At 34.4% G+C, this 14,526-nt stretch overlaps 1 protein-coding gene across 3 annotated transcripts in view; it reads right to left on the bottom strand.

The window, feature by feature from the left end:
• Window positions 1-14,526, bottom strand: part of col12a1.S (collagen, type XII, alpha 1 S homeolog) — a 140,343-nt gene that overhangs the window by 60,036 nt on the left and 65,781 nt on the right. For all 3 annotated transcript variants that reach the window (XM_041564671.1, XM_041564672.1, XM_041564673.1), the window contains 7 exons: window positions 13,363-13,505; window positions 13,147-13,279; window positions 13,029-13,055; window positions 12,670-12,812; window positions 7,055-7,187; window positions 6,523-6,662; window positions 224-353 (listed from right to left, as the gene is read on the bottom strand). In XM_041564671.1, coding sequence (XP_041420605.1) covers window positions 224-353; window positions 6,523-6,662; window positions 7,055-7,187; window positions 12,670-12,812; window positions 13,029-13,055; window positions 13,147-13,279; window positions 13,363-13,505 — 849 coding nt within the window. The remainder of the gene's footprint in view (window positions 1-223; window positions 354-6,522; window positions 6,663-7,054; window positions 7,188-12,669; window positions 12,813-13,028; window positions 13,056-13,146; window positions 13,280-13,362; window positions 13,506-14,526) is intronic.

Raw genomic sequence — 14,526 nt, 5'->3', positions numbered from 1 at the left:
ATAAATAGGAAAAGATCACCAAAAAAGAGGGGAAAAGCACAGTAAGATTCTTTCAAGATAATGAATTAATTATTGCAGCCAACTAACTAGTAGTACAGTAACTAACATAAAAACATGCTTCCAGATTTGGTTATACCTACAAATTAAATATTTAGAAATATCTGCATTAATAATTGAACTAACCTTGAAAAATTACAACATTAAATTTGCCAGCAATACTTACAAGTCCTTCCTGTTTCTGACATACGACCTCCTTCTCCTTCAGAATAGACAGGGACAACAGATACTGTATATGATGTGTCAGGCTGAAGGCTCCTAAGAACTGAATAGACTGTATTTCCAGGCACTGTTACCTGTACAAATGAAATATATAAAATATAAAGATCTTCATGTACTGTATACTGGCGTTTCTCAACATACTGTACTTATCACTTTAATACATTGAGGGCCTTATTTATAAAAATCCAAATTTTTCTGAGTATTTAAATTAAAAAAGTGAGACCAAATTAGAATCCATGTGACCTTTATTATTGATAAAAAAATCAAGAAAACATCTTTCAGTGCAGACCACAGAAAATAGGATAAGGACCTCTCCCATTGACTTATATACAACCTCTGAATGTTAAAAATTAAAAATTTAAAACCATCTTCATTTTTTTCCTGCTGCATACCTGCAAATGAAATAATTTAATCTTACCTTGAAAAATAATTTCTTTTCACATATCTATACACAGCAAATACAGTTAGGCCCATATATCTTTGGACAGAGACAACTTTTTTCTAATTTTGGTTCTGTACATTACCACAATGAAATTTAAATAAAACAACTCAGATGCAGTTAAACGGCAAACTTTCAGCTAAAATGTGAGGAACTAAAGGCTTTTTTTTAACACAATCACTTCATTTCAGGGCTCAAAAGTAATTGGACAATTGACTCAAAGGCTACTTCATGGGCAGGTGTGGGCAATTCTTTCGTTATGTCATTACAAGGAAATGAGAAATGTGAGAACACAGAAAAGGAAGAAGTGAACAGCGTTGTATAAGGAGTAAAATATGAAGATTTGGTTATTAATCTGTCTTCACAAAATTTCACTGACAAGTATTGAATAAGGGTTTGACATTTTGTCTATGTAATAATTTTTTTATGTTTTCTATGATTGTTGATTTAACCCTTTACACCGTTCGTTCTGGCAGGCAAGGGCTTTAACTGCCAAGCACGTACACATCAGATCGCGTGTCTGCCTTACTGCACTGCTTCCAACTCCTTACCTCATGTTCCAGCGACGCCCACACACTTCCTGCTTGCTGTGACTCTGCAGATAGCTTTTCTAAGAACTCCTCCAGCTCTCAGATCACCCAGAAACGGTAAGCGCCCTTTATTTTACACACTTACATACACTTACCTACACTTACCTACATTTATACACTCATACACACATATTTTAGTAAAAAAAAATAATTATTTTTTGCATTTTTCATTTTACACTAATATGCACTTATATGCACTTTTATACACTTATATGGACTTATATACACTTATATACACACTTATACACTGTCACACAATTCTTGGAAGTGTACACACATGTATACACATTTTATTTTGCAGCGTGACTATTGGATAATCGCTTTTGGCCACTAATTACGCTGTCGGAGCAGTTATTTTGTTATTTCATTAATCTGCACAATTTTTTTGGTTTTATTGCAATTTTATCACTGCATTATTGTTCCTTATGTATCTTTAGTATAGTTTTGCTGTTTGTTGCTTTGGTATAGAAAGATATATTTTACTTAGTTTGATCGTCAGAATATATGCTTTCCAAAAATATATGGTTTTCTGGGGGTCTTTTTACAGTTTGGGGGGTCTTACGGCACATAACGCACAGTTAGGGTTCTCTTTTCAGCAGCTTAGTTGGCTAGCGTGAAAATTCATATGCACGTTTTTCATTTGGGGCCCGTACACACCACATACTTTGGTAAATCTATGCATATTGGGCATCAAACTATTCAGTAGACCTCTGACGTCGATATTTAGAGTGATTTTTCTATGTACGCAAAACATTGTGTGCGATAAATGCGGCAAACTGCAACATTTTTCAGAAATGTTGTAAAAATCACTACGTTTAGAAAAGCTTTGCAGTTTGGTAGTAGAAAGTATCTTTATCTTGGTGTAGAAAGACGTCTTTATCTTTGTTGGATTCGTCAGAATGTATACTTTCCAAAAACATATTGTTTTGGGGGGTCTTTGCTGTTAGGAGGGTCTACAGGGTAGATACTTTGAGGTAAATTTTTGGAAATGTCACCAAAATCACCAAATTTAGGAATGGTTTGCGGCTTGGTACTCTGGAGTACAAAGACATGCATACCCAATTTAGATTCGTGGGAATGTGTACTTTTCTGGGGTGAACTTAGTTTTTTCTACTTTTGCAGCCCCCGAGAACTATGTAAATGTGTTGATTTTGCAGTACCTGAAATGACAGACCACATGGGGGTCTCTCTTTTGGGGCCCCTATATGCCACGTGTTTGGGTACACCTATACATATTGGGCATCAAACTGTTCAGAGGACCCCAGGCTTTCATATTTGGGGTGATTTCTCTTGATACCTATAAGTTACTATAATTTCTATAAAACATTATTGATTCACCAGAATCTGTTCTTTCTAATAATGGGTAGTTTTCTGGGGTAAACCTACTGTTAGTGGAATGTTTGGCCTTGAAATCAGAAGTATGCCGTTTGGGGAACGGTGCTTTGGAACTTTGGTAGTGTACTGCTTGTAGATTTTGATCCATACAAGTGAGAAATCTCCATAAAACGATATATATTTGGTATTGCCGCGTTCAGGAGACACAGACCTTTCCAAATCTGCTGTGTTCTTGTACATAAAATAAATGATGTTTCTGATATATGTGATTGTTCGTTGTGAAACATGATTTTTTTCATTTTATTAGGCACTTAGAAGCCTATATTTTTTTACAGAAGTAGAATTACATCAAAATTCTTGCATATTTTGAAAGTTCAGGTTGTCCTGAAAAAAACAATATATTGTTCTCCTGGGTAAACTAAAAGACTGCCCCAGGAAAGGCCCTTAAAGTGAAAGAGTGCAAAATATCTATTAAAAAAAAAAAACTGCTAGGCAGTAGATGTTCACATCTAGGACAAAACGGCTGGCAGGGAAAGGGTTAAATACGTTTATGAGATCTTTGTCACTTAAAAGATTTTAAAGGAATATTGAATGCAATAGAATAAAGCAGAACACTACATTGGAGAGTCGAGGAGAAGTACAGAATAGTGGTGATTGTATTGAGAATTTTGCTACACAGGATGCTATGGAAGCAATTGCAGAATTAGAGAGAAGTGAAAATATATATATTAAAGCGGAAGAGAATATAGTCCATACTGATCTAAAGGTCAAATTGTCATTTTATCCTATAGGACAGAATGGCCCATTTTTGGATAGGTTCTATATCCTTGTGTATAAAGATTTGAAAAATCTATTTAAAAAAGAAAAGAAGTTTAATTAGGAGAAAAATTTGATTAAGAAAGAATTTGATGCTTTAAGAACCCTTAAGGATAATGATAAAAATAGTTGTACATAAATCAGACAAGGGGGGTCAATTGTAGTATTAGATAGAGAGTATTACGAGAGAGATATAATGATACAACTTAATGATGAGAAACAATATAGAATCCTGGAAGAAGATCCTACTAAGGCATTTCAGTCTAAATTGAAAAGAATTTTGGAATATTAAAAGGCAATAGGAGTTTTGAATGCTAATGAATTTGAATATATATGGTGTGACAGTTCTAAAATTCTGATTTTTCATACACTGCCCAAAGTACACAAGACACTTGATAATCCCAAAGGTAGAGCTATTATAGCCGGTATAGGGTGCCTCAATGAAGGTTTGGCAGAATACGTAGATAAATTTCTCCAACCTATTGTGAGTAAATTGCCATCAGTGGAGATGTTATTAACAAACTTCAGGATGTAAGATGGGAGGATAATTTATTTTGGGTTACTTTGGATGTCACAGCATTGTATTCATCAATTGTGCATCATTTAGTGATACAGGCATTAACATTTTGGCTAGATGATTCTAAACTGTATTCTACCAAACAGAATGAATTTATTTTGGAATCGGTGGAATACCTTCTTGGTCATTATTATTTTATGGTTGGAGGGCTGTTCTATCTCCAGAGGTGAGGCACAATAATGGGGGCACAGTTTGTGCCCTCATAAGCAAAACTCTTTATCGGATGGATGGAGAGGTGTCATATCTTTGGAGAGGGATCGATCCTGAGAGGCTGTATAGTTTAATACTACAGGTTTATCGATGATCTGATAATGATTTGGAGAGGTAGTATGGGACAGATACAGGAATTTGTGGTATATTGCAATAATAATGAATATGATATAAAATTTACTTATAGGATCAGTAAAGGAAGTGTAGAATTTTTGGATATATTGTTTTAACAAGAAAATGGGATCTTGACTGATGTATCTCGGAAACCTATTAGTAGGAATTCTCTGGTACCCAGAACTAGCTGTCATCCAGAACTGCTGCTGGAGGGTATCCCGACTGGACAATTCCTCAGGCTAAGGAGGGTTTGTACAACTTGGGATGCCGTCCAGAGGGGGGCAATGGATTTATGGGACAGATTGGCAGCAAGGGGCTATAGTTTGAGACACTGCAGAGGGCATATGGACGTGCAGTGTGTAGTGAGGAAATCTGTTGAGACAGGTAACAGAAGATAATAGATCTAAGAAGATAAAAGGGAGAAAAAGAAAATACAGTAATGTTTATTTTGTGACAGATTATAGCTGTGAAGCAAGAGATATTAAGAAAATAATTATGAAACATTGGGATTTGATAAGATTGGACACGTTAATGGAAGTTAGAAAACCATGGTTACTTATAGAAAAAATAGATCATTGCAAGTTATGTATCTCCGAGTGTGCTTCCAGATAAACAACAAAACCCATCAAGCTGGTTAAAACAATTTGGCACATATACATGTGGAGCAAGGATTTGTAAAGCATGTGATTTTATTAATGTATCAACAAAAATTTTAAAACACAGCAACAGGTACAGAATATAAATGTAGATCGTATGTGAATTGCCGAACTAAGAACGTAATCTATTTAGCTACCTGTAAATGTTGGTGCCAATATGTTGGAAGAACTATGCGCAGAATTAATGACAGAATTTTAAAACATATAGCCTGTGTGGGAAGAAAAGATGTATCATCGTCAATAGCGGATCATCTAATGTAATGTAATGTAATGTAATAATGGTAATGAGAGATACATCTCATTTCAAGGTATAGAACAGATTAATTTGGGAAAGAGGAAAGGAGACATAGAGAAACTGATAAATAAAAGAGAGGTGTGGTGGATGTTCATCCTAGAAACAGAAACCAGTGGGTCTGAATAAAGATTGGGAAATAAAGTATTATTTAGAAAAATAGAGGTATAGCTATAAATTAAAGATCTTTGAACAATGGGATATGGAATCGTGTGTGTGTGTGTGTGTGTGTGTGTGTGTGTGTGTATATATATATATATATATATATATATATATATATATATATACTGATTAGATATAGCTAAGATCTTTTATTACTAAAAAATAGTTGCAATAGTTATAATTAAAAGCAACACTATTGAAATTAGAGGATATGTACCTTTAAATATATCCCTTTAAATATCCCTTTAAGGATTTTTGAGGGTGTAGTGGTATCTATAAAGTTACATGTTGTGAATGCTATATTATACTCTGAGGAAGTGCCTGGAGATGGGGCACGAAACGCCCCATGAGCTTGTTAAGTACACTGTGCCAATGCTGACAGCTTTTATTCATGCATAATAATAAAAGAAGTGAAGATTTTTCACTGGATCCTGAATGATACATGTCCTTAATTGATGTCCATGTTGTGAGAGAGTTAAAAAATCCATAGCCAGGATGTGGGGCTAGAGGTCACGTGAACAGTCTGGAGGCAGGCTGTCATTGCCAGCAAAGGGTTTTCAACCAAGTATTAGAAATGAACATTTTATTTTCAGTTTTTTAATTTGTACAATTACTTTTGAGCCCCTGAAATGAAGTGATTGTTTTAAAAAAAGGCTTTAGTTCCTCACATTTTTATGCAATCTTTTTGTTCAACCCACCGAGTTAAAGCTGAAAGTCTGCAGTTCAACTGCTTCTGAGTTGTTTTATTTAAAATTCATTGTGGTAATGTACAGAACCAAAATTAGAAAAAAGTTTTCTCTGTCCAAAGATTTATGAACCTAACTGTACACACATACATAAAATGAATCGCTTTTTGTACCTTTTGTGCCAGAGTGCAGTATATGTACCTTTTTGTACCTTTTGTGCCAGAGTGCAGTATATGTAGTAATTTTTTTTTAACTGAAATCATTGTCAAATGGTTCAACCAGATCTTAAACAAATGCTTGTGAAATAAAAGTTTGTAGCATTTCAGTTATTATTTTTACTGCAAATGCTATTGTTTTACTTATTACCATTTCCTCTGATCCTCCAGCTGTTGGTACATAGTAAATTTTATATCGTCGCACATTTCCTTCTGCAGCTTCCCAATGTACATTTAAAGTGCTTGTTGTTGGATCATACACTCTTAGATTCTTCACTGTATTTAGGGGCTCTGCAATAAAGCAATACATGCTGGTTAATACTGTACAATTTCATCACCTGAGTGGAACCACTAAGAAATTAAGAAATGCTATTTGGCCTTTACATATTTTATTTCTATCTTCTGAAGTCCAGCTGAGCCAAGGATAGAGCAAAATAAATCTGGTAGAACAGTGCTGTCCAACTGCTTTTCAATGGTCCAGTTATATTTTACATGCACATGGTCATTGGCTGAATGTCATGAAAATGTCCTACATAAAGGTAAATAGTGTTTTTAGATCTATTATAACAATTTTTAGGCTAGATTCCAGCCAGGACTTCACTTGGACAGGATTGTGCTTAAAATACTTAATGAATAAAAATCACTCAATACATTTAAAATATTTAGGATCACCAATATCTTACTTGTTTTTCCTCTCCCTGAGATATTTCCTCCTTCTTCGTCTCCAATGTACCATGACGAAACAACAATGTTGTATGGAGTATCTGGCTTTAGTCGCTGAAGCACAACACTGTTCTGTTTTCCAGTGACACTTGTCTAATGACCAGAAAATATGTAGTCATAAACTTTATAAAGACGTCAACCCAGGCAACTGTGTCTCACTCAATGTAGTCACTAATGTAAGTGTAACTAAACAGAAGGCAGTAGTTTTGTGTTTGCAACGTAATTTGTTAGAGTATGAGCTGAAAATTCCCAGTGTTGGAAAATGTCACATTTAAGGTACAACGTGTAGGGCTCAAGACTGAGTATATTTGCTAAGATTTATTGTAAACTTGATACAGCACAACCCGAATTATAGGATTCGAATTGATGAAAATACACAATAATAATATTCACCAATTAAATTTTGCCTGCCTGACTACAATTCTTATTTATGTTTACATTACTTTGGATGCATCTTGGATTATGGTTTTGTTTATTAATAAAAGCCCTCAGTTAATAATGCATTGTATGTTCTCTGTAGGTACACCAGCTCTATGACATAAAAGACCCACCAACTCACTATAGAAAGATATTGTCCTCCTCTGAATATTAATACATTGCCCATTTTTCATACTTTCAGTTTTTTGGAAGCCTATATCATGCTCTGTATGTAATGGGTTACAGCAATGTTGCAGCCATGAATGTCAAAGAGAAGACACTTTGTGCATATTGTGCTGATGTCTGAGGATGCCGGGTTCAGCAGAGTAAAAATGGTGGGACTCATTATATGACACATGGATTGAGACTTTAAGCTATATAACCATCCAGTAGGACATGTACACTCTGCAGGAACAAAAGTGAATGTTTTCTTATCTCCTTCAAATGGTGTAGACAAAAAGCTGTTTAGTTTTTTTTTTATTCTGTATAACATGTTAATGTTATCTGCTATATAACCACAAATGGAAATTCTGTTTTGCAGTGCTGTTCTGTAAGTGATATGTTAAATGGTATAATATTTCTTTATACATTACTTCTTTCCCTTGTAATCCTATGTGTAGAGCTGGAGAGGTTAGTAAATAAACCTTTTACCCTGAACTTTAGATATGCCAACTGTCCTGCTGAAATAGCCATCTGTGAAAGCGTAAAAATAAAGTTCTGTCTTTTTGCCAATATTCTGTTTCATACCCTCTGTAGCTTAAGACACTTGGAGAAAAAAAAACAATGTGATTATGTTTTATTAGCAGCTGGAAACTACTTCAAGAGAAAGTCAGTTGAAGACTATATAGGATAAAAGCGAAGATGTTCCACACCTGAAAATGAATGTAGCCAGATGGCACAGTCTAATAAATATAGGGTTGTCAAAAATGAACAAAGGGTAAAGTGTCTATAAAGATACAAATTTCAATTAAAGAAGATACTCTCCAAAGTATGTGTTACCATTTTCTATTAACTCCCATTTATTAGACATATAATGAGTTGATGAAGGAGCTGACAGTTAAGAAGAAGCAATAGGGATGTCATTTTATGGAGTCATTTGTATTTGTGAGCAGGATATTAGTGTATAAGTGTTCATCTGATACTGTAACTAAAACGTTCCATTATAATTAGACTTATGGTTATATTTAAATTGTGTTTTAGAATTTACAGGAATTTACAGGAATTAATGTAATGTGTTAGCTCTATATATATTTAATATATTTTCTTTCCCTTAGACAATTATATTCATATTCTGTTCAGAAGGTGATTGGAAATGTATGCATTTGTGTCATTTATACTTGGTCAACAATTTTAAAGACACTAAGGGGCAGATTTATCAAGGGTCAAATTGAATTAGAGGGATTTTTGAAGTAAAAAAAATCGAAATTTGAAGTAATTTTTTGGATACTTGGACCATCAAATAGGATACTACAACTTCGAATTTACTTCAAATTCGATTTGAAGTAAAATAGTTTGAATATTCGAATATTCGATAATCGAATGACTGTCTATTTAAAAAAAATTTGACTTCAATACTTCCCCAAATTAAACCTGCCGAAGTGCTATGTTAGTCTACAGGGACCTTCTAGACTATTTTTCTAAGTCTTCACACATCGAAGTAAAATCGTCCGATCGTACGCTAAAAACGTTCGATCGCACGATTTTACTTCCATCGTCTTATGGCCAAATTCTGGGAAAAATCCTTTGACTTCGATATTCGAATTCGAAGTATTTCAATTCGATGGTTGAATTTCGAAGTATTTTTTACTTCGAAATTCGACCCCTGATAAATCTGCCCCTAATAGTTCAATAAAAAGAATACAGCTGGACTATCCTGTGATTTTGAACAAAGATTGTTTAGTAAAACATCTGCCTAAATTAAGTTACCTTGAGGCAAACCTTTATAACATTGTATAGTGACACATCCAATGTTGTTCTGTGCCTCTTGCCTTTTAATTTTATGGAGTTCTTATTCATTGTTGCTTTAGGCTGCCAAAAATAGTTTAACTTACTTTTATAATATCTGTATTCCAGGGTTTATAGGCCTCTTTAAATATGAATTTTCCATGTGTGGTGCACTGAATGGTACCACTAATGCTAGGCTGGATTGAGCATGAGATAATTTAATCAAAGTTCAATAGTAGACATAGTAGAGATGTTTTCTACTATAGGGGAAATACTGTAGGAATCGAATTTGTTAAAAATGTTTGTGGAATCTTGTGGAAAGAAGCAACACTTAACAAAAAGTAACATGTTCCATCTAACGCTGGCCATTATACCTGCAGAACTTCTATATGTTTTACTCTATCCAACAAAGTAAGTTAAGGTTCTCTGGTCATCCACTTGCCATCTGTACAGTGATAATACAGACAACAGAGAGGGCCTCTGTATACATACTGTAGCCTTAGGCGTCACAGCTGTTGTTGACCTACAAATCCCCAAATCCTTTGACAGTTGTTGACTGTGGCAGGATGTTGGTATTTATTATTCAGAGCAGATAAAAACCCACAAGTTGAAAATGAAATTCCCAGTGAAATATGCACCCATGGATTCATGGACATTTGGTCTCTATGAATCAATTTGCACAGATTCAATTATGCATTATGGCTCTGGTTTATAAACTTTTATGACAAAATTTAATTCTATTTTAACATACCTGTATATTTTTTGAAGAAATGGAATTGTGGTCAGAATGTATATTACATCATACAAATATAATGTTGATTACATTTCCTACTTTGATACCATTCTAAGAACATGAAATGTCAATTATTTTTTCATTTAATTTTCAATTCTGCAGCCTCCCCCAAGAAATAATTAATTTTGCAAGGTCCAGAGAGGTGATTTCATTTTAATTAAATAGTCTTTTGAAAATCTATTTAACATTATTTATTTGTTTTGAAAAATTATGAATAGGGCGTAGTTTGATTATTTTCACACAGATCATTCTATGGCTGAAAAGCAGCAACACAATGGCATGATTCCCTAGAACCACACATACACACATCTATCAAAATTCAAATTGGGAAATACTGAGTGAAATCTATATTTCTTCGGCTTCCTGTTTAAATACTTATTGATACTGATCAAATAGAAACGTTCCTAGATCAGAATTAGGTTGATTCATAATGACTTTATCTAATTCAATTGTTTTTGTTACCTTGCATGATAAATTCCCATTTTGGATTTATAATGATCAGTATGAAAACCATTCAATTCTGGAACTTTATACATTGTAGTTTTGCCACTGTTATTTTACATGAACTAAAAATATTCTTTCTTTATTTGTTGTAGATGGGTTTCTTTTTACTAGAAACAGCTGGAAAAACTTTGAAGTGGGCGTTTCTGCAAACACCAATATTAAGGGGCCAATTCATTAACTTCGAGTGAAGGAATAGAAGAAAAAAAACTTTGAATTTCGAAGTGTTTTTTTGGCTACTTCGACCATCGAATGGGCTACTTCGACTACGACTTTGAATCAAAGGATTTGAACTAAAAATCGTTCGACTATTTTTAAGAAAAAACTTCGACCCCCTAGTTCGCCACCTAAAACTACCAAACCCAATGTTAGCCTATGGGGAAGGTCCCCATAGGCTTGGCTACATTTTTTTGGTCGAAGGATAATCCTTCGATCGTTGGATTAAAATTCTTCGAATCGTTCAAATGATTATTCCTTCGATCGTTGGATCACAGTATTGCGCAAAATTTTTCAAGATTTTCAATACTAATTAACCCTCGATATTCGACCCTTGATGAATTTGCCCCTTGATGTTCTGTTAAAGGTCTTTAACATTAATCATGATAAATATGTTTTAGTTTAGTATAAAGATCCAGCATCATATAAATCTGTAAAGAACTTGATTATCTAAGGGTTTAATTGGTTTTAATAGTTGCCACACAGCACTAATTTCTTTTTAGTTAGTAAACATAATTTTAGTCCTCTAAAGAAAGTGCTAGCTTAACCAACAAATGTGCGTCTGTACTAATGCCAGAAACGCAATTGCTTACTTTGAGTTTCCTCCACCTTTACCTTTTGGTTTGGTTTGGACTTCACTGGACATGTTTTCATCTTGGGTTACAAGTTACGAAAATCAAACACCAAATCAGACCAACATGGAGCACTTATGAATTTTTCCATACCCGGAAAATAGTGGCCAGAAATTGTTGGCACTCAAATTTTAATAAAGGAGAATGATTGCCAGCACACAATCTCAGCCTTTATAACATTATAATATCACTACTTAAGTTATCCTAGATAAAAATCTTAATTCTAGCAATGCATGCTCAATTCTCCACCCACTTGGGTGTTTTGCAAAAAGCAAATAAATTAGTCCTACAGTCTTGCATAAGTAAATTAGTCCTATAATCTTTTAGAAGGATAGTTGATATTGTTTTCATTTCACACCTTCTTCTATACTTTCCACATAGAAGGAATGGCTTTTGTGACAGAAAGCAACAATATATATATACAGTATTGTATATATTTACAAAAATCATGGACTTTATTACTTTAGTCTTGAATGCCTGTTATTTTGTGATATTTATAGTTGCAAAAGCTATACGTTTTAACATTTTCAAAAAGTATATACACATAAAAAAAATTTAATTTTGTAGTAAGTATTTTTCATGAAAGTGGTTGGCTTTGCCTTGGGAGTAGGCAGATGCCTATAAACACAGCAGCTGTGTCAGTCTTATTTGCAATATTCTGATACTTCTTGGGGTTGTCAAATTAACAAAAAGAAAAAAGGGAACAACCCCTAAGCACTTAGTTCATTGTAAAGGATGAGAAAGATAAAAATCACTGATCCCCAACCCTACCCCACAATAACCACAATAGTTAACCTTGTCCCATGGGCAGGTGATGCCATTTGCTGAGCCATTTGTCAAGGGTCACTTTTGACTATAAGGGGACAGTGCATGTTCGGTATACTAAATTTTAGATTTTTAGTAGGCATGAAGAAAAAAGTTGACAGTTTACTGATAGACCATATTGAATATTTGACCAAATGAATGGGTTGTCTTTGTCATATAAAACCAACTGTGTTTCAGTATCAGTGACTATATTATATACATGGGCATATGTTTTAATGTGTAAAGTTTGTAAAATATCAGTAGTTACCATTTGTTCAGGACCAGCAGCAGAAACAGGCTTATAATGGATATTGTATTTTTGCACATCGCCCAGAGCATGATCCCATCTTACAGTCAAACTATTTGATGTTGCATTAAACACCTGTAGATTCCTAGGGCCAGTTCTTAGGGCTAAAATGAAAAAAAATAAATAAATACAAGTACAAATAAAAAAATTAAGTACAAATACTGGATTTTGCACCTTATAAACACATCAGCTCAGAAATGACAGGGAGCGGTTTCTTAAAAAAAAAAAATAAATAATAATAAAAAAAAAACAATATACAACACACCATTTGATGCACCAAAACAATTATCTAGACTACAACACATTATTTATGTACTTACCTGGTGTTGTAGCAATTATTTCTGGCACTATTAAAAATAAAAATACTCAGTTAGTATTGCCATACTGTTAGAATATTAGGTTTGCATATTGTATTATTATAAATGAATTCATATTTACATGTGCGTTCAACCCCTAACAGATCTTCACTCTCTGATTCATCAGGATAAATGGCAGTTACGGAAACCTCATACTCTGTTTCGGGTTCCAGTTCTTCAAAGAGCAAAGTGTTTATATCACCGTCCACAATTGTCTAGGAAGAAATATTGGCAGCTTAGAAAGTTACCTTTGACAATCTTTGTTTCATCTCCATACAATATGAACAGTAAAACATACCTCTTTCTTCTTTTCTAGAGCTCCAACTGGTGCCCAAGATATCCTGTACAAAGCTACATCTGGAGCACCATGGTCCCAAGTACCTCTAAAACTTGTTACTGCTATATCAGAAAACCGGAGGTTTTTTGGAGCTGGTACTGGTGCTGTTGGTACACAAAATTCAATTGCAGTTTTCTGTTAATTATTGTATCAAATCACATACAGCACATATAATTGTTTGTGTGCACTAAAACATTTTTCTTTTGCTACAATAATTAAATTCCATATTCAATGTTAAATATATAATATAGGAATAAAGGAAATCCCTGGAGCTATAAAAGCAAGGGCTAAGGAATCTGAAGGACCAGCAGCCAGATTACACTGGTTTATGTTTGAAGACTGGTAGAATCAGATGTAGCTGTGATTGGGTGAGAAGGAACAAGTAAAGGCAGGGAGAAGCTGGGCTGGGGGTGGAAAAATAGAGGGATGTGATGTCAAGGGAAGAAGCAGTTAACTTCCTTATCTTCTGAGCAGGTAGAAATATGCCAACCACCGTCCCCCCTTTTTTGCATATTTTGTGAAATGTCAGAACTACTGCACAGGTAAATTTAGAAGTGGGAGAAAGCAGATTCTCTCCTGACTGCACAGTGGGGTGATTAATACAGACGTTACTACTGATTGTGCCAAGTGACTGCTTGGATTTCGTATCATCGACACACTGCATATTCAGAAGCAGCAGGGCTGCTGAACTTCTCTCATGGTGGGAGATGCAGCTCCTGCTGCTAGCAGATTTGGGGCCATCCTCTCTGTAGGTAGAAGCAGCTTAATACTCAATGGTGGATATAATGCCTTAGTGCTTGATTTCAAGTATTCCGTGATGAATAGCAGAGCATAGTAGTGATCTCTTATGAATTCTGGTTTGAATATTGCCTTAGGGTGAGGTTGACAAGATCCTATTTATTTGAAAAAATGTGAATAAATGCTGTGTGTTCCATTTTACCCTATCTCTGGTTTATTGTGCTTACTTAAAGATATACTGACACCAGAAATTTAACCTGTTCTTATATATACCATAAAATTGACTTTGCATGCTTCTTATACTTTTGGCATAAAGTATTTGCCCAATGCTTTTACATTACCTATCTGACTCCCTGAGATCACCTATGAGGGGGCTGCCATATTTGT

Source organism: Xenopus laevis, chromosome 5S (genome assembly GCF_017654675.1).
Source record: "Xenopus laevis strain J_2021 chromosome 5S, Xenopus_laevis_v10.1, whole genome shotgun sequence".
In the NCBI taxonomy this organism is placed as follows: domain Eukaryota; kingdom Metazoa; phylum Chordata; class Amphibia; order Anura; family Pipidae; genus Xenopus; species Xenopus laevis.
This window is presented reverse-complemented; position numbering and strand designations above follow the sequence as displayed.